Genomic DNA, 21,090 nt, shown 5'->3' on the forward strand with positions numbered 1-21,090 from the left:
GTTATATCACTGTTGTAATTATTTTCAACATACCATGTGAACTCGTACTTTTTTTTTTCTCTTTTTCCTTGTCTGTTTGTTTGATGGGTTTATTTAGTTTTGTTTCTCTTGTATTCCCTTCCTATGGTTGTACCCCTGCTACCACTGTATCTCATCTGAGTACCTTGGATACTGTTTATACGAGTATTAGAACTGGTGAAGGGAGAGGGAATACCAAAATCAAGAGACAAAGAACAAAAAGACAAACCATTCAAAAAGTAACACTTACAAAACCATTTGGTGTAAATCAACTGCACAACTCTTGGGGGAGAGAGGAAGGGAGTGGGGAGGGGGAAACGAAGGAGGAGGTAAGTAGAACAAGAAATATACTCACTGCCTTTCATATGCATCTGTAACCCCTCTGTACCACACTTTGACAGTAAAGAAAAAAATTAAGTTTCACAATAGAGAAATGATAAATGAGAATATAAATATACTTAACCTATTTAAACATTACACAGTGTTTACACGTGTAGGAACATAAACAGTATCCATTAGTATGTACAATTTATATTGTATGTATCAGTTAAAAATAAATTCGAAGTAACAAAGCATTAAAAAAAAGAAAAGAGCTCATAGACAGGCAACAGGGGGCTTGTTCTTTAGGCCTAAAAGTGTTTTCCTTTCCTAATGTTTCCCTGAGGACACTTCTTGCACATGATGTAATCTGTGATCTGACTCTTGATCTGGCCAGCCACCTCATCTGGATTTCTTAGATTCTAATGTTCATTAATAGTCTGGTCCTTTTCTGTGTGGTTTGTGTGTTTTACAGGTATGAGACATCCCTGTTGGATTTGGTTCACTCTCTGAGCCCAAACTCTGCTCGCAAACCTCATTCATCCAGAGAAGTTGGGGCCTGGAATCTCAATGCTTCCCGACCCAGCCCTCAAAAATCAGTCTGGAAGAAGATGGGGACACACAGGACTCCTGAAGACCTGGAGGAGAATCAAATTCTGGAGGATATCTTTTTCATTTGAGTCCAAAACATAAGCTACAAAATTTCCACAGGAAATTTGTGGGCTTCTTCACATACTGATCTAGGATGTTAAAATGCTTGATTACAAAATAATTGTGTATCTCCTTTTACAGGGACCTAGCTCATTAGCATCCTACAATGTACTGAACATAGGATTTGTCCTAAACAACCCAAGGTGTTTTTGATCATACCAATCATCAGTAGATAATACATTAAAGGGAAGTAGGCTAAAGAACTGTACCTTTTTATGCCAGAGATTAGACATTTAGGATACTTACTGCATGGCAGACATCATTGCATATTCATTGTCATTTAAAGAATGTTTCCTTCTCAATTTCCTAAGGAAAAAGATTGGTTCTCTTTTTTACACAGGAAAAACCTTTCCACTCAAAGATACCTCAAATACCTTGTGACATAAGGAAATTTCATAAAGACTTCTACATTCTCCCCCTGTTCTCTCACCACTTGCCATTCTGTACGTGTAGTCCTTTAATTCTGAAGTTTGAGTTGATACCTCTAGCATCAGAAGCAATACTGGGAATAAGTCTTGAATCAGTTATAGTAGACTTCAGCCTGGAACTGACCTTACTATAACCAAAAAGTCCACTGGGCTAGAGGAAAGGACCTAACCAACTTTTGGAAATAATCAGCATTAAAACGCATGTACAAATTATTGTCCTGGAAAAATTCCAGGAGAGAAACCAACTGAAATACGTTTCCTACCAATGTTCAGGTTGCTGCCCCTGTAGTTCCCCTGGATGAAGAAAAGCAAGCTCTAGATATTTCTTACTGACCCAAGTGTCAGATCAGTATGCCCTCTAACACATGTGCTCTTTATGTTGCCAGAGTTGTGTCTGCGGAAGATTTCTCCAGATGGAGAGTGGTGCCCAGCAGCTATAGGTGGCACTTCGCCTCCCGTGCAAGTGAAAGTTCCTAGTTGTCCAAGCCTTGAATGTTTTCAGTCTATGAAAGCCATGTTGTTTGGACTGCCTCCCTGTCCAAGAGAAAATCTCTGTCCCTTCTTGCTGTCCTGTTGCTTCTACTCAGTCTTCCTTCACTTGGGCCTTTTCTTCTTTAGAGGAAAGAATGACATTTTCTTAATCCAAGGTAAACCTAAGGGTAGAACTAAACTAACTGTAGACATTTTCTTGAAAAGTTGAGAAATCATTGAAGATTTCAATTTCCTTTTACAGTTTATCCCTCTGAAAGTAGCCAATCAGTTTCATTCCATTTCAAAGAGATGTTGTAATATGAAACTTTCTTTGGTGTGCCTAAAATGAGTAAATGTCAAATAGGCATTTTGGAAGAGAACAGCTATCACCACAATTTTCATATGCCCCACCACCAGTTGCCATTCTCTATACATTTTATTGGTGTTGCTATGAGGGCAATAAGGTGTGAATTTGTACATAATTAATATTTTAATGATTAATTGAATAACATCCTAACATTTTCTTCAATATTAAAATTACTTTGAGATATATATGTTCTAGTAGAGCCTTGAGGTCTCACCTACTATTCTACTAAAAGAAAGTAACACAAAAGACTCGACCCTTCACACATAACACACACATATACACACACACATATACAGTATTCCCTGCAGGCTACTTGAGATCTGCTTGCCCATCAAAAATTCCCCCCAGACAAGACTAGACACACATTAAGGGCCCTGCAAATAGTACTACACCAATGCCCACCCTGCTACCCATCAGTTTATGAGAGAAAAACCAATCACTGTTTGTAAAATGGAAAATGATGGAATATGTCCATTAAAATTTCCTAAATAGAAAAACAAGGTTAATCAAGGAAAACCTTCTACTGATGTTACCCTTCCAGGAGGCACGGTGTTGATCAGCTATGATCTCCTGAGTACTCAGATGTCATGAAGAAAGAGGAATTCTCCTATAGAGTTACTTTTCACTTGTCCCTGCTTCTAGCACCAGATTCATTCTGGAGACCAAATTCTATGGAAAGGGAAGAAGATTTAAAAGAACAGAGCTGAGTGATGTCAGCTAAGGCAAGCGTAGGCTCTAGAGACTCCTCAGAGTTCACGCTTTATCTGCAGTTCAATGTACATTATTTTTAATGTGGACAGATGTTTATATACATATGAAATTTTAAATTAATAAATTATCTTTATGACTAGTTCCCCGTGTGGTTTTGATCTTGACTTGGCCCTTTGCGCATCTCTCAGAAGATCAGTGCATTATAGCTGGAAAGAAATAGTAGAGCCTAGATTATCACAAAGTGGTTTTCCTCAGTTCTTATTAAAACAACAAGAATGCATGGTGAACTGAAAAAAAAAAAAAAAAAAGGAGATAGTGTGACACATCCATCTGAGGCCCATCATGGGAACACTATGCCTCCTCCAGGTTCAATCTGTGACATCTCTGAGTCCCTTCTGTCTGCATGTCCCCGTATCTGCATGTCTCCCAAGGAAGAAATGTCACTACACTTGAGGACAGGAGACATGGATTTGCCTCTTTGAATTCAGAGATTAGAAGGATGTAGGCTAGGACTTGAGTGCCTGAAGTTCATTGTTCTAAGATCACACCTATGTTCAAGACAGCCAAAGAGCCTGCCTTGCTCCCTGTATGCAGGCCATCTTGGCACCTAGACCAGAACAATGAGACTTTGCAGCTGCCACTCAGAAGAGGAAATAGCAAGAACAGAATCATCTCTCCACCTTCTCTCAAGCGTAAAATGAAATAAGCCAATTGCCATAAATGTCATAAGGTTATTCTTGTATCTAGGAACAAAGCTAGAGAAAAGTAGGGCTATCCTAATCCTCAGGAAATGTGTGAGCTAGCAAGTAGAGAACCAGTTTCATAGGTTAGTGACCAGGTTCCTGGGGAAGAAGTTATGAAAACAAGTAGCCCTTGGTATATATCTCACTTGTAAGCCTTATGTTGTGTTATACAACTGTAGTCACAGCCATTTTCCCTTTCTCAATCACATCTACACAATGAATAGTATTGTCATTCTTACATCAATGTCTTCCCTACTTAAAAACTGAAAAATGCCTCCCCCTGTCCCCCCCCCCAGTATTTTCAAGACAGCACATCCCTTAGGTACACTGGTACTCTAGATATGTAGCCTCCACATCCCTCCTCTTCCTCATCTCCTTTCCTCCTCTACAGCTCACAACTGTTAGCTATGGTCCAGTGACAAAACAAGCTCTTTCTTTTTTCAGGTCCCTTTCTTCTGGGTGAATCTTTCCCAGGTAGTCATCACTTCCATGATGTTTTCTTAATCTCACTGGAATGTACTTATGATTCCAGTAGTACTGTAGCTCAGTAGTTATGGCCCATCTCACTCTAAGCCATACTGTGTGGCTTCTCTGTTAGAATATTGTGTCTTAATTAACATAAAACTACTTTGAGGAACCTAGCCTTAGAATTTGTGAGCTCTTTAAGTAACTTACTTGAATCCTGTGAGCATCAGATAAAATAATTTATCAACTTAAAAAGATGAAGGTGATAATTCTAAGCTATGGGTTTTAGATCAGGTTGGCAATCAAGAATTAGTCAAGAGAAAAGTCATAATGACAAGGTCAACATGTCCATGAAAGTGGGACTGTCAGAGTGTTTGAGGGAGGCAGAGGGGGCCCAGGGAGGGAGTTCCTTGGAATATGGAAGAACCAAGTTAGGTAAAGTATGATGATTTAGAAGTACAAATCATGGCTGGTTTTAAAAGTTGGCCACACTGAGAGATGGTGAGAGCCTCAGAGCTGGCCTCTCCTGATATTGGGTGTTTGCCACACACATACCTGGAAGTGGCCCATTTGTGAGGTCTTAAAGGTGGGGCAGCCTTGGCTAACACTTCATCACTCAGACAACAGCTCCTGTTCTCACTAGTGCCAGCATGCCCTGAGCCTACTGTCCTTTGGATAGGAATGTTCTGTAGATAGGAAGCAATGCCCCCACCCCTTCGCTCTCCTATCCACTCTGAGTCTCAAGGCAGCCAATCCCAAGCTATGACAGTTGGAGGACACATACTGGCACTCATGCTGCTGTCAAGTGGGTGAATTTCAACCCTGTTTTCCATGATCTCCTCCCAACTGCAAGTGACTTAGACTTATTGGATTTATATAACATTGGAAAATGGTAAACTGTGTAAATTTGCTGTTTTCCAGAGACAGTTATTTATGGAGGGGCATTTTTTGACTCAAGTGCTAGAAGTGTTAAATTGTTATAACAAATTCCTGCTATTCAGACTTTCTTACATTGTAATAATTTTTTTCCTAAGCATGAATGAGGAGATCCATGATTGCTCTAATATTATGTATGTATTCTCAAAATGACAGAACTTACATCAAGCCAGTGAATAATAGATGTACTGTGTCGGATTTTTTTTTAATGAGCAGTGATGAGTGTGAGCAGGTTCTTAGGAGCAGTGCTGTCTAGCAGAATTCCTGGCCTATCTCTCATGCTTTTTCCCAGGATGAGAGAGGCAGCCCAGGGTGGATCTAGGTGGCATAACAACCCCCCACCAGGGCTTCAGTAGAGAGGAATGGGATCAGGGATGCCAGCTGGCTCTATTTCATCCTGTACAGGGGCTTCTAGAAAGAAAACTCTCTGTCTCTCCATCATTATGGTATATCTGAGCCAAAATCATCACTTTGAACAGGGAATTGCCCTCCTAGAGCTCCACTCTCCTTTCTCCTTGCCCACTAGCTCACCTTTCTTCCCACCTGAAAAATGCATAGCTTACATCAGATTCTCAAGAATTGGTGATGTAAAACATTCTAGAATCAGCTGGGTGCCAAGTGGCTCACACCTGTAATCCTGGCTACTCAGGAGGCTGAGATCTGAGGATCACGGTTCAAAGCCAGCCTAGGCAGAAAAGTGCCTCTGTGACTCATCTCCAATTAACCACTCAAAAGCTGGAGGTGGTGCTGTGAATCAAGCTGGTAGAGCACTAGCCTGGAGCAAAAAAGCTCAGGGACAGCACCCAGGTCATGAATTCAAGCCCTACAACAACAACAAAAAGGTTTAGAATCCTTGTCTTCTGCGAGTCCTGAGGCATTTTCTAAATTTCCACTCAGCCAGGAAAAAGTGCAGTGACAAGGCTCCTCCCACCAAGCGGTGTCAAGTGCAATGAGGTAGATAGTCAAATTCAATAGCAACTCTAGTTCCCTGAGATCAGAGCAGTTGGAAGTTGGGTTGCCAGCCCATTCCCAGGCAGAAGAATACTATGTTCAAAGATTTGGAGACTAGGACCCCTCAAGGTGAACAAATAAAGGAGAATCTCAAGTACTAAAGCTTTGTATTTAAGCCTTGGGAGCAGCAGGGCCCCACTGAATTCCAGTCCTCAGAAACAATGCCCATAGTGCTCTATCAGAGATCTAGGTTTAAGCCCTTGCTCTGCCATGGCAGCTTGTGACATTGCCCAGTTCCTTCAGTCCAAATTCAATGTCTTTATCTGCATAATATAGAAAGCACACAGGCACATTTGCCTCAACATCTACATGGGGATCTGATGAACGTTTGCCCACATAAACCTGCCAAGTAAAAAACTACAAAGGCTCTGTGCACATCAGATGTGTTCACAATTTATCTGAAGGCTGGCAAGGCATAAGCCTGGAGAGCTGGGGACTCTCTGGCAGCCAGTAAGCACTGGGAGTGCCAGCTTCCAGCCATTGCTGCTTCCCTGCTGCATGCCACCGCCTCAGCCCACTGCCACACTTGCCACAGTGTCAGAGTGCTGTTTACCTCTGTTTCTCCCACCAGACCTAAACTTCATCCCTCATCCAGATATGTTAGCACTCCAGACTCCAGTCTGGATCAATATTACAAATAGAGCCCAGGGCTTTCCCAGGGCTGTTACTTCTGAACTGTGGGGCCACATGGCCCCCTACCTCCATTGCCCTTTCTTCTCCCCTTTTCTAAATGCCTTTTTCCATTCCCTGCCTCTACTACTTTCCCACCTGTGTCTTCTCTCTTCAGAATGACATACCTTGTGATATTGTTTCCTTATTTTGTTGTGTAGCTCCTGAACAAAGTGAGAATGGGCACCCCTAGTTATTTCTGAATGAGAACTAGTGTTTCCTTAATGGGATGGAGACAGAAACCACAATGGTCTCATCATACACCTGGGGCATAGGCTGCTCATGCCTTCTCCTTTCAGGTCACACAGCACATGGCCTGGGGATTGGTCCCTGGCGTGGCCATTTTGAATAACTGCCAGCTCTCTCAGACTGACCCACTTAAGGTTCACTCACACTGGTTATGTTTGTGGGTGTTTTTGTTTTTTCACAAATTTTACTTCAAAGTCAGATAACATACAAGTTGTTTAAATAGGACAGGATTTCAGTATACTTTTCACTCATTTGCTTCAAGGATAACATTTTGTTTGCTTGTTCATTCACTTTCTCACACATAAAAATACATTCACACCATTGCTTGCTTCTTGAAATATTTGAGGGTAAATTTCTGATCTGATATCCTCCTTTTTTCCCCAATAGTTCAGTAGGTATTTCATAAGAACAAGAACAGAGTTTTATATAACTATACACCCAAAATCAGGAACCTATCTAATCTAAGCTATCAACCTGTGTTTAACTACTAGTTATTGAACTAGTATTTCTTATGTGAAATAAGCCAACAAATTCTGGCCAAAGATCTAGTGCAAAATCAAAAGTTGTCATATCTTTTGATAAATGCAGTCATTTGTTTTATAAAATGCTCCCAGTTTAGGTTTGAGTAATGTATCTTGATGATTCAAGTTATCTGGTTTTAGCAAGAATAGGTGGTACAGTATCCTTAGTATATCAGGTTAAGATGCCCTTGATCGCTTTGTCACATTCTGGGTGAAATAAACTTTGATTTACCTGGTTAAGGTGCTACTGGCCAGGGTTATACACTGTAAAGTAACTCCCCTCTTTTATTTATAACTATCTTACAGGGAGGAAACTTTAAGACTACTGTTTCTATTCTGTTTTATCCACTAGTTCCATCATCATTGAAGATTCAGCACATTAGATTTAAATCCTTTGTCTTCTGCAATAACCCTGACTTCCTTTCTTCCATAAGCCCAATGTTAGGATGACTCAGGAAAAGAGATAATTTATTCTTGTATTTAAGGTGTTCATCTAGGAGCTATATATCCTGAACAATGCAGTATGGGATTTGAACAAGGGCCTATGAAGGCATACAATCTGAGTGCCATAGGAGGTCACAAATGGCCCCTCAACACTGATTTCAAGGACAAGGAGACTTTGAGGAATCAGAACCCTGGAAAGCCATGAGAGTCTGTGTCCACAAGCCAACTTTCAGAACCCAAATGCCTGTCATTCCAGGAGCCCCCAAGAAACTAACAAGACCAGAAACAGGAGGCTTTCTTTTAGTCCCTGTTAGGGTGAGGCAAGGTGGTAAAAGGGGCCTTGTTGAGGGCAGGCATAAGGTACTTCAGAAGAGGCACAGAAGACCCCTTTCATCCCCACCTTTTCTGAGGCACTCAGAAAAGACTATTAAGCACCTACTCTGTGCCAGGCATGGGGGTCAATGATGCAGATACTGAATGTTCCCAAGTAGTTCTTGACTAAATGGATATCTCAAGTCTAAGGGCTTCTTAAAGCCACTTAGCACTCAGGTACACGCAGCAAGTATCTTCTGCCCAGAGACAAGGGGTGGGGGGCAGAATAGATAACAGTGGAGTAAACACTCTGCCAAGTCCTCTCATTTTGGGGTGTCATCTGCAAGATGAGACTATGGGAAGTCACATCAAATTACCATCTCTACTGCCATTTCCCAGTGACTGGAAGAGAGCTGATGGCAGTGGTGAAATTGGACCATTTTAGGAGGAAACAGGCCAGAGGGGCCTGTGTCTTTCGAAGACAAGCTTAATTCCACTCTTCTACCCTGCAGTTAAATGGTGTATCTTTATCCCTGATTTGAAAGCACAACAAAGAGGCTTCTGAGACACCAGTCATGTAGGTACACTGAATAGCAAGCCTCTTCCAGTGTAATAAGGTGACCCCAAGTATGAGATCCATTGTCAGGTGTTTCTGGATTCAGCCATGAGCTCTACTGCTCACCATGGGATTCCATGGTGAATCACAGTATACTCATAGATACTGTGGCACCTACCTAGGGGTGTTGTGCAGATCAATGGAATGGTATCAGTGGTTGATCAATGTTTACAAATGGCCCTAGGGCTTCCTCAGTGTATTTCCTGCCTTCCTAATATATTTTGCAGTTCTCCAGGAGGAATCCTTTGTTTCTCCATGCCCCCACTTCAGGTTTGTTTAGCACCTTTTTGTGGTGGTCTGTCTGTCTGCCTCCCATGTAACCCCTTTGCCCCTCAAGCACGAGCTGCCCGACGTGCAGGCAGCAAGGCTAGAGCGAGGGTTATGTGAAAGCCTCAGAACCCGTGTGTGAACGCGAAGATGCCCTTCCTCCCCCTTGACTTACTAAGAACAAAGGCATGAGACACGTGGGCTTCTTCGGGGAAAGCTCCTTGGATTTCCATTTAATAAGGGGAAGGGCAAATACGCTTATACCCCAGCAGTGACGGTGGGAAGGGGAGGGACTTGGAGTGCCTAGCTTGGAACTAGCGATTGGCTAATGAGCTGTGCATCATGGTGATTTCAGGGAACTACCCACAGAGGCGGAGACCTCTTGGCTAGGCCTCCTGGGTCAGCTAGCATCATTCTGACACATGTGCTCTCCCCCGAGAGGCGGGGGCTGGTTTGCTTCTCTTCCGGTTGAACCCGGAAGGAGGTGGGACGGGCGAGCTGCTGGAGCTAGCCGCCCCAGGTCTTAAAGGCATAGCCCTCCCCTATACCTTTTCATCCTCTGAAGTCTGGTTCCAAGCATCTCTTCCTCCCCAGTCTGGGATAATTGCCCTCCCTCTTCTGGATTACCTGCCATTCTCCCACATAGTTTCACATTATTACCCTAAATAAGCTTGTCTTTGCTTGTCAGGAAACTTTTGGGAAGTGAGTTAATTCAGGCTTTATTACTTTCTTGCAGTGTGATTTGGTCAAATTACCTACCGGATGTCCAAGTTTCTGACTGTTCATCTGTATAGAGTGTAAGTAACAGCACCTTGCCTAATCCTTCCAGGATAAGAGATAATACCATAACATACCCTACACTGTCCCTGGGAGATGGCTACTTGTGTGTTTTCTTCATCTCTCCACTTCTAATCATCACCACAGTATATGTACCATAGATAGATAGATAGATAGATAGATAGATAGATAGATAGATAGATAGATAGATAGATAGACAGACAGATAGATAGATAGATGTTGTTCTTTCATTGGAGGTGGTCCTGGGGGAATAAGGGCGACAGAGTCACCATGCCAATACCAGAGACAAGTCTCAAGGGACAAGTCTACTTTTTGCAGCCTATATACATTTTTAACTAATTATAATACTCTACTCACCCTAGCAACCCAATGTAACTTATTACCTTAAAAGTTAAGTTGTTTACCAGGTTCTTTGGCTCAGTTCTCAAGAATGAGAAAGGTGTGGTGGTACCTGATATGGCAGAGCTTGTGACAGTGTTCTGCGTGGTGTGTCTGTGTGCTGTCACGCGATGTCCCTTAGGGCAGCAGCATACACTCCAAGGCCAGGCTTGCCACCCACAAGTAGATAGATGATACATAGATAGATAGATAGATAGATAGATAGATAGATAGATAGATAGATAGATATGAAGATATAGATATAGATGGCAAGTTAGGGAACAAAGCATACCCCAAGGTAAATTTTATTTTCAAACAAAACTAATGAGACCAAAGCCTAAATCCAAAGGAGAAGGCCCTTAGCCCTGAGCAGAGCCAGAGTGGTAGAAAAGGTCTGGGCAAGTATGTCCCACTGGACCTCATGTTCAATACCAGGGTTCATGTCTTAGGAGCCATGTTCTACTCATGATGATAAACGTGAACCACAGTGCCTTGCTTCTGGGGAGCCTGTAATTTCCAAGAAGAAATGAGGCAGTAAATGGGATTCCCAAGTTGCCAGTTTCTGGCACCTTGGATCTTCTGCCACCCCAGTGCCCATGTTCCCTAGATATGGGCCCAGGAAAAAGGAAGGAGACAGGGACAGTGGCAATTGAGTCCTGTTAGAGATCCTGAAGATATTCTCATTATCTGCATACCTCCACTAGAGAAGAACAGAGCCTTTAGGTATGGTTAACATGTTCCTTTTATAGTAAGTGATAGAGAGCCAGATTTCATTGATCTTAAAATATGCTTAGCATTTCCTCCAGAGTTCAATATCCTTTTGAATGCTAGGTAGCTGGAGAAAGTGTTGTTAAATATTATACTTATTTTAACTTGATTTCCTCTCCTTGTCAATAAGAAAAGTGAATTGGATCTTTGAGACATTTTATTTCTCTTTTTCTCCATGCAGTCACTTCTGTCCCTCCCACCAGCAGTTGCTACCAGGGAGGAAGAACTGGGAACCCACTAGCAACATAGTTAGCAGTTTGTCCATCTTTTCCTTCAAGAACTCCAGCTCAGATAATTATGGAAAGAAGAAGAAAAATAAAATGACACTCAGGTCAACATAGATACTGCCATTTCTTAAGAGTAAAATGGTGATGCTATAAGGGGGAAAGGTAATGAGAAAAGAGGCAGGGACATGAAGCAAAGGCTCAGTGGGGTGAATTTTGCAGCAAATGTACACCTGAGAGGAAACTGGCAGCCACAAGGAGACATGAAGTAAAGAATCAAAGCTCTGCACACAGACCGGGGCTTTAGCTCTGGAGAATTTTGTCAAGGGACTTATCTCTGAGCCACTTGTTTTCTGGGGGTAATCATATCTAAATTATAGATCATTGTGAAAATTAGATGAGATATAATTATTCACCTCTTAGCATGGTATCTAGCACAGAGCAATCATCTCATAATTGATAGCTACCCCAATGCCTTCAACAGTGGAGCCTCCATGGCAAGAGTGTGACTCCTTCCTAGCCAATGGGTCCCCAGAATCCCATATTCTGGGTACATCCCTGCCTATCTCTGTGTCTCCCCAGTGAAGACAAAGATGAAACTGAACTCTTGATGTCCAACACCCTACATCTGCATACTAAAGGCCATGGTAAGCCCCCAAAACTAGTAGTGCTGGTCGCCTCCAGGGAAGGGAATGGGTAGCTAGATTCAAGATAGGAAGAATTCATTGTATCCTTTTCCTGCTTTTTGAAATAAATAAATACGTTCTCTAATAAAAAATACAGTTGATAATGTTTAAATGCAAAGACCAAATTAGTTTGCAGCCTGGGGCCATATGAGCCAGAATGGGGTGGCCCCAGCCAGCAGCAGCTGCAGTGACATCAGGAATTCTCTTAAGTAGAAGAAAGGGAGAAGACATCAGACTTGGCCTACAATTGCCAGCCAACTAGGGTCCCTGGAGTAGAGCAGTGAGACCACAGGTAAGTGAACCCAACGTGATGGAATTCTCCAGCATCAGAGGCTAATAAATAACTGCACTATTGCTTAAGAAGACTTAAGCAGTGATGTCAGGTTTAAGCTTGCTGTGGTTGAGAAGTGAGTTCATGGAGTGGAATTAAGGAAAGGGAAGACCATGATCACAGGCTGAACTATCCCTCTGGAGAAATTGTAGTATAAAAAAATTTCCCACTCACAGGGTTCTTGGGATAGGATATGTCTCATTTTACATCACAGCATTCTGAGGACTGGATTATCCCCATTCTACACATGAGGAAATTGAGGCTCAAAGAGATTAAGTCACTTTTCCAAAATGAAAAGAGAGCATTTCAGAGAACTAGGTGAATTCTGATCTGGAGTCAGAGCTCATGCCTTTTTGCTCCATGACAGTAGACTCCTGGCCCTTCTAATGTTGGCGGATATTGGCTAGGCCTCCACAAAGGGTAGAAGCCGAGGTGGCATTGCTCAGAATTCTTGGAGATGAGCATTAGACAAATTGGAGGAAGGAGTGAGAATGAGAAGGTTGGGAGCTGGAAATGGGGAGCCAGACTTCAGATGAGGGCCAGAGACGGGGGTGGTGGCTGGAGAGAAGAGAGAGAGGTTAGAAGGGTTTCTCCTCTCAAAGGGATGATATCTGCAAGCCTTCCCTGGGTGGGCATTGTTGGCTGTGCACTTACTCCGCATTTTCAGAACACCTACCTCTAGTTTTCCATAACTTGTCAGTGCAGACAATGAATCAACACTGACTAAAACTCTGACCTAGAATCCTAACTACACAGGAGGCTGAGATACGAGGCTGTGGTTCAAAGCCAATCCAGGCAGGAAAGTCCACGAAACTCATATCTCCAATTAACCACCAGAACGCTCTTGGAAATGAGCTTTTACAGCTTAGGGGAAGAGGAGTTTGGGGTGAGGGGAGTGGAAGAAAAATGAGAGAGGGGATAACACTGTTCAAAAAGAAATGTAATCATTGTAACCCATCTGACCATCACCTTTACAATAAAATTATTTTACAAAGAAAAAGAAAAGAAAAGTTCCAGAAGCAGAGATGTGGCTCAAGTGGTAGAGCACCAGCCTTGAGAGAAAAAGCTAAGGGATAGTCCGTAGGCACTGAGTTCAGGCTTCAGTACTAGCAAAAAAAAAAAAAAAAAAAAGATCTGCCTGATTGCCAGGAGTCAATAGTCTCCTGAATGATGTATTAATGGCAACTGATATTTGCTTGAATGTTGATTCTGTTCAGGGAAAGCGAAGTGGCAGGCATAGCCAAGTCTTATGTTGTTGCTTGGTCTGAGCTGGGCCCTGAGCTCACTACCCACATGTCCTTCATCCATCTTACCAAGTAACTAAGCAAAATCTGGCTCAAGCCAGTGAGGTTCCAATGCTGGACTTGGAGAATTGCCTGGAGCAGCACCAGCAGCTCTGATGGCAGTAAAGCTGTAGAAGCCTGTATCACTCTACCATTTCTCCACTTGCAAGGAGGGATGGGAGGACAGCAAGTTGAGAGGTCCTTGCTCAGAATGGAACAAAAACACAGATCCAGAATGAGATGAGAGCTATTAAATGAAACATCTCCATAAACATATTTTCATATTAGCATTGTAGAGAAATAAGAGAAGGGAGAGAAAAAAATGTGGGGGTGGGGGGCTGATACTACAAAGACATAGCAGATGTGCTGAAAGGACTTCGCAAACACTGCTGGGACAGGTCCAGCCATCTTCAAGTGGTACTGGACAGAGGCCTGGGGCTCATACCCAGAGGCAGACCCAGGCCCAGAGCAGGATGTGGAAAGGCCATTTGCCAAACCATTATCCTCAAAGCAGCATAGAAAACATTAAGGGGAAACTGAAGCATCTACTAATGCAAAGCCTGATATCTGCGGTCAGTGTCAAAATGTTTCATGAGCTGATAGGGATTAGGGGGAGGCCAGCTGGGGGTTCATTATGCAGGTATCTTTACTTGGGTTATTACATTTGAAATTTTAAAAGAGTAGCAATTAAAAAAGGCTTCACATTGCAGGAAGCATACCAGCAGAGGGATATAACCGTAGAACCAAAGCATAAACAGATAAGAATTGCCTTGTGTCTTCATCCTTCTGATCCAAAGCTCTTAACCAGGGAAGGATGGGAAAGCTGCCAGGTCCCCAAGCTTCTTGCACTTCTGTGCAAAGTGACCAGGGTGTGTTCAGCAACTTTTTAATAGATCCATAACCACCACTGCCCCCAAGGTTGAAAGCACCAATATCTCGTAATATTGGTCACTTGGTATGTGTGTGCAGTTTTCAACTAGGTTTATTTTATAGAACTGGCATATCACAGCTAGCTCTAGTGATTTTTATTTCATCTCTCTGTTCAACCAACCATACCTGGAAAAGGTAAAATAAGTTAACAAACTTCTGTGCTCCTCGCTGGTAGCAGCTCCCAGGATGTCACAGCCCTGAGCCAGGGCACCTTCAGTGGTGGGTAGAGCAGACTATATCACTGACATACAGGATACCAGATAGAAACATAAATGAAGAGAAGTCCAAGGATGTCTTGAGGCTATCAGAAACCACTGTTTGGGAGAGACCCCACCTTACACACATATACATCCCCTGGAGAATCTTTAGAAAACACTCTGTTCCTCCTAGGGGAGGGCAGTGTAACCTCAGTGTGACACTCACCCTTGGAAGTGAACCCTTCCCTGAATGGACAAGCAGGTGTCCCCTGAAGTTTGCAGCCTGCTGGGCACACTAAGGAAATTCGTGTAGGGACAGTGTCTCTCTTGGAATCATCTCCATAATGAAGCCAAGACTTGACTTTGCTGTAGCACAGAAGTCCTCTTTCCAGGATGATGCCACACAGAATAATGTGAGAATTGTCCTCTTGGCCCTGGGGGTACAGGTGGGAGAAGAGTATGGATGAGGAAGCCCAGGTAGTTCTTTGCCACTGGCTGAGTCTCTGAGCTCTGCTTCCTACCACCCCTCTTCAGGTGGGGAAAGCTATGTGTCAACTCTCTACCATGGCCGTTTTCCCTCCTACAGACACAGGAAACCACACTGCTTCCCTGCCCTTCACCCTGGAGAATGTTGAGGACTCTCATAAGGACTCTGTCTATCTCTAGACTAGGCTGCAGGGTGGAAGATTAAGGGCAGGGGACAGGGAGGAGAGTTGGAATTGAGAGGGAGTATCTGGGGACAGGAGAGAGGGAGGCAGGTGGCTAGTGAGTTTCTGTCAGGATGTGCCACACCCTGCTTCACATGCTTTTCCCTCAGGTCACGCTTCACCCACCCCCTGTAAAGCATCTCCTGTCATGTCTAAGTGTTGGGGAAGCTCCCCAGAACAAGGCCCCAGCTCTTCCTCCTACAATTCCTAAAATCCCAGGATACACACTGTGAAGGCATCATCAGAATCCTCCATTTTCAACAAACAAATAGTGCTAGCATTGTAAGGTCCAGGCCCAAAGGCAAAAGGCTCCATGGCAAAATTGGGGTTGCATTCTCATGCTCCTTCATCATTGTCATTCTATGCCACCTCCCCCAAAACATGACACCAACCACCCAACTCTTGGTCTGCCTTCTGGTCAGATGGTCTTGTTTTCTTCATGGCAGAGAAAAAAAAACAAAAACAAAAACAGGAACTTTGTCACATTTGGGCGTTATAACCATCTCTATCCATGAGCATTTCTGTCCTTTCTTGCAAAAGAATGAGTTTGCAACGAGGACTTTCAGAAACATACAAGTCAAGCGATTTCCTGAGAGTAGAACAGTACTGTCTTTTACTGTTTCCTTCCTTTCCCAGAGGAGTCCCTTGCTGCCTAGTCTCCCTGTGAGGGCTTGTGTGGCAGGCAGATTCCAGAAAGAAAGACCAAAACTCTTTCCAGTCTTGAGGTTCAACTGGCCAGAACCAGAGAAGTACAGATCAACAAAGAAGAGCTGTTTATTTTTTGTTTTTTTTTTTAAACTGTGCTTTATTTAGGGCTAAGCTGGAGAAAGCGTCATCCAATAGTTACAGAAGGTTACAAGGAGTTTTAGGGAGTTGGGTGTGAAAAGAGCAGTTGTACTGAACTGCAGCTGTTTTGTTCTTTTTTTTTTTTTTGTACAACATCTGGACATCCTAAAAGGAGGAGTCAAGAAAAAGAAAAAAATTTTTAAAGAAAATAAAAAAACAACAAAGAAAGAAAAAGCAGGAGGCCTGAGAGGAATTGGAAATTTGTTCTAAAGGAAACAAACAAACAAAAAACAAAAACAAAAGAACATAGTCCAAGAGCCCCTCCCCCAAGCCTCCCGATGAACAAGACATCAAATGAGAAGTTACCAAGGCAGAGGTGCCAACACAAGTCTTCCCAAATAAATTATAATAAATATGTTATACTTTAAAATATATGTGTTCTTAAATAACTCAGTGTTTTTTTTCTGGTTCTGAGATTTTTTTTAAGCAATGTCTTTAACTGCTCTAAAGTCATTTACCAAAGATAAATATCGTGCTTTCATTAAATAGTTCCTTGTTTTTTTCTCTATCATTACAATTAAAAGTCCTACAAAATATGCAAATTTATTTACAGAAAAACAGAGCCGGCATCATTTAAACATCCCTGTTTTTCAAAATTCCTTGTAAACAGTTTCAGAAATTCTTCAAAGATTGTTTATGTTTCTCTCTCTTTTTCCCCACCCCCCGCGTGTGTGTGTGTGTGTGTGTGTGTGTGTGTGTGTGTGTGTGTGTGTGTGTTCTAGTTGTTTAAAGATGAAAGTTCCCAGTTCTCCCTGGCCCGGAAAGTCTCTGGAACAAGCATGAAGGCGAGTGAAGCAGGAGGCGACCAGGGCTTGCGGAGAGCGAGCCAGCGCGCGCGCGTGGCTCCCAGAGCGAAGCGAGAGGCGCGGACCGACGGGTGGTGGCGGTGGTGGGCGCGTCCTGGCGGCGGGCGCGTCCGGCCCGGTCACCGCGGTGGGCAACCGGAAGCCCGCGGGTCGGGTCTGGGAGAGGAGTCCGGCCTGGCCCTCGGCGACGACGACGGCGTCCGACAGCACTCGCGGGGAGAAGGGATTGATGCTCAGTCTAAACTCTACAAAAGTACAGTCCTACAACATCTGGGATTTTTAGCAGTAACGCTAACGTCTATAGTTTTTTTTTTTTTTCCTTTTTTTTTTAAATTTTTTTGCTCTCCTCTAATTTTTTCTTCTATTATATAGGTATTTTTTTAAACTTTTCCTTTTTTTAAAATTCTGTACAACTATTATGATTTTTAAGGGGGGGGGTGGGGAAGAGTTAGAAGCATTTACAGACTTTTCACAACAATTACCTTGTCTTGGAAGCCCCTCTGTTCCCCTCCTTGTGTTCTCACACTTCATGGTTAACGAGTTTTAATGTTGTTGTTGTTGGTTTTTTGTTGTTGTTGTTGTTGCTTTCCCCCAAATATCCACCAATCTGTTCCTCTTAACAGCTCCATCCAGACATATAATACAGAAAACCATAGGAAAGTGTCATAGACTTCAGTGAGGGTAATCAAAGCGCCTCTCAAAGTATCAAAGAACTATTATCTTGCTGTTTTAAAAGCATTGAAGCATTATTTTTTTCCTTTTTTTGCTTTTTTTTGTATTTTTTTAAATTTTTTATTACATTTTTTTTTCATAGAATCGCTCTAAGCTGTTTCAAGAACAGCAGGAGGCAGGAAGGAGGTAGTTCTCCATTCCCCTCTATTTGACATAGAGCTACACATCTGCAATAAAAAGTTTGGTCCTTTGGTCCCTAAATAGCTAAAGGAATGACAGATAGAGATGCTCAGTGCGGCCTCCCAGCCGCCCCCTGGGGACCAGGCCCCAGCTATGTGCCTGTCCCTGCCTGCCTCAGGCGCCCATGGGCTGGAAATGCCCCAGGATTGGTCAGCAGCAGCGTCTCCTCCCAAGTGCCTAGCCCTTCAGCCTCCCCATCCAGTCTTGTTATTTTGTGTTAAAGTTGCCTTTGTGTAGGTTTTTTCCCTCATTTTTTTCTTCCTCATCATCTTCTTTGAGACATGTGTATTTTCCCCCAAACACGTGCCCTCTGAACTCCATAGACGCTATACTTTCCTTGAAGAAATTTTACAGTCTCACAGAGAGTCTGGAGTCTTCAGCTTGATTGATATTGGCTGATATGTCAAAGGTGTCATCCAACAGTTCTCATTTATAAATAGAGAGAGAGAGAGGTTTGTTTTTTTAATGTAGCCCGTTCAGCATCCTGCCCTAAAATGAAGAAAATCAGGGCTGATTAAGCCAAAAAGGAAAATACAAAATGCATCCAAACAGCAATAGGAACCTGCCTGGGGGTAGGATGGGAACTCTGGGGGATGGTGGGAAGGAAGGAGGAGAGACCAGTATGAGAATTAGTCATGATCATGATACAATCAAAAGAAATTCGCTCTTCTATTTAAAGTGAGAAACCACTGGGCGGCCTGATGGTGATGGTTGTAGCTGAAGTTTAGTTGGTGGGAGAGCTCTCAACTTGGATGTCTTTAGAGTGTGAATTGAGGGGCAGCTAGAACTAAGGGAAGAATTTGGGGGTAGGGGGTATGAATTCATAATTAAACATGTCCTTGAAGGATCTAGCCCAGATACTATATGTATACAGAAGCCTAGCAAACAAGATGGTAAAAATCCAGCAGCCCACCCCCACCCCCCAGCTTGAGGAAAAGAAGGAAGACAGAGCCATAAGTTGAATTTTGCAGAATCCTTGCCCAGTTTCCAGCCAACCACTTCTTTCCCAAGGTCAGTAACTATTTGCGAGGCTGTGTATATATATGTATATCTGGATATATGTGTAGAATATTCACCTGCACATATGTGGATATACATGTGTATGTGTGTATGCAAATGCACATAATACACACACACATACATAATACTTTTCTCATACATGCCAGGGAATTTAGAGGAAATTCAGAACTTCTAGGATGGGGCCACCTAAAAAAAGGTCAGAACAGATTTAATTATCAAACTAAAATCAATTAACTCAGATAGTTGTTGATTTTTTTTTGTTTTGAATGGTGGCTTTTTGTTTTGTTTTGCTTTAAAGGAAGAAAATCATGATCTGACTAGAATCAGAAGGCGAATGCTTCATCATTGTGAGTTAACAAATGAGACTCATCTCCATTCTAGCAAGCAGCTTCCACTTATACATGAGGTGACTTGTTACATCAAGAAAGTTAGAACTGCAAAGCCCCCAGTTGAGGGGGACAACGTCATGCGTATATCAATCCATGCTGGCAGGTTTTTCACACTGTTGATTCAACAAACAGCAAACCGTACACAGCAGTCTAAACAATTACAACACCAAATAAAATAATAATAAAATTAAAAAAGAAAAACACTTGTCAAGGACCCTTTTTCAGTTGTAAACAAAAAGGTGCATTTTTGCTTTTGTCACTAGTATTCCTTCCGGACCAACCAAAAAAAGCCCTCCCAAACTCCCAGTCCCCCTTGTTCCCACCCCACATTGAATTTAGCAGAAGTGGCTACAATACAAACCTTAAAACAATTGTTTACAGGGCTCTCTTTCAGAGGCCTCTGGCTTTGGACTCTAGTTTTTGGCATAGAATTTTTAAAAATCATTTTGTTACTGTAAACATTTTAGTTTTGGTTTTCATATTTTCTTTTGAGGAGAGATTTAAAATAGCCTAACTGGAAAAAGACCAGACCTAGGAAAGTGTCAATTGAAAAAGGCCCCCAAATTTCTAGAAAAAAAATAAAATCACAATATTTTCAAGTGCAAGTAAATCAACCACGCATAGATATCTTTTAAGATGTTTTCCTTATTTTTAAGAAAAAAATGAAACTGGTTTGACAGTTAAATGATCCCATATTTTGTAATTCAGGAATTCATCTTTATTTTTGCTAATTTTTTGTTCTTTTTGTTTTGTTTTTTTTTCTCTATGTGACATCTAGAGAAGCATAAAAAAACGCTGAACAAGAAAAACCAAACAACAGAAAGTAAAACCACTGCAAGCACCAAGAACGAAACGAAAATGAGCACAGCAAAAAATCGTGGCAGCACAAAAGTCAAGAAAATGCACGTGTGATCATGACTGGCCAATCATCAACGGATACGACATCCAAGAAAAACGCTCCAATCACAGCACCTCCACGAAACTTGACGGCAAGTGTCATGCAACCGATTCTTAGCCTTGTTACATGACGCCATCATGTCACACTGTGAACTTTGAGTTGATTTGAACTTACGGATGGGGGACTTTTCTCCACTCTCATGTGATTACGTGAACTTTATTCCTAGCTCAGCGCGAGACTGTGGTGGATTTGACTGGCCCTGGTTGGGTTGTTGGAATTTGATTGAATGACAAAAGAAGAAAAGATTTATATATATATATTTATATATGTAGAGAGAGAGAGAAAGAGGACAAGAGAGTGTGGGCGGGGGAGGGAGACAAGGGAGGGAAGGGAGGGGTTGGGAGTGTGGGGACAGGAGAGGGGGTTGAGGGTGAAGAAGGGCAAGGAAGAAGTTAAAACAAAATTAAAAGGAAAAAATATTTATACAGCACCAGACCACAGCATCAATCCAAAAGCTCGGATGAGAGAACAGCAGTCAAATCATAAGGGAACTGAAAAGAACTCAAAGGATGGAGGAAGCCAGCAGACAGACAACATGGGCACATCAACACACACACACATACACACACGGCTGTTTATGCAGACACATGATACACTGTG

At 42.5% G+C, this 21,090-nt stretch overlaps 2 protein-coding genes across 27 annotated transcripts in view; one reads left to right on the top strand and one right to left on the bottom strand.

Moving 5' to 3' along the window:
• The window catches only part of Kiaa1328 (KIAA1328 ortholog), a 189,554-nt gene extending 186,952 nt beyond the window's left edge, over positions 1 to 2,602 (top strand). The window contains exon 11 of the mRNA XM_048363542.1: positions 812 to 2,602. Coding sequence (XP_048219499.1) covers positions 812 to 1,016 — 205 coding nt within the window. The 3' untranslated portion in view covers positions 1,017 to 2,602. The remainder of the gene's footprint in view (positions 1 to 811) is intronic.
• A 15,864-nt stretch (positions 2,603 to 18,466) lies between these two features.
• Celf4 (CUGBP Elav-like family member 4) overlaps positions 18,467 to 21,090 on the bottom strand; it is a 274,483-nt gene continuing 271,859 nt past the window's right edge. For 19 of the 26 annotated variants that reach the window (XM_048363403.1, XM_048363398.1, XM_048363380.1 and 16 more), the window contains one exon: positions 18,467 to 18,612. In XM_048363403.1, coding sequence (XP_048219360.1) covers positions 18,586 to 18,612 — 27 coding nt within the window. In that variant the 3' untranslated portion in view covers positions 18,467 to 18,585. Of the gene's footprint in view, positions 18,613 to 20,635; positions 20,690 to 21,090 lie in introns of those variants that run through there. The other 7 variants (XM_048363400.1, XM_048363389.1, XM_048363395.1 and 4 more) reach the window with 1 other exon arrangement.

Source organism: Perognathus longimembris, chromosome 15 (genome assembly GCF_023159225.1).
Source record: "Perognathus longimembris pacificus isolate PPM17 chromosome 15, ASM2315922v1, whole genome shotgun sequence".
Lineage (NCBI taxonomy): Eukaryota > Metazoa > Chordata > Mammalia > Rodentia > Heteromyidae > Perognathus > Perognathus longimembris.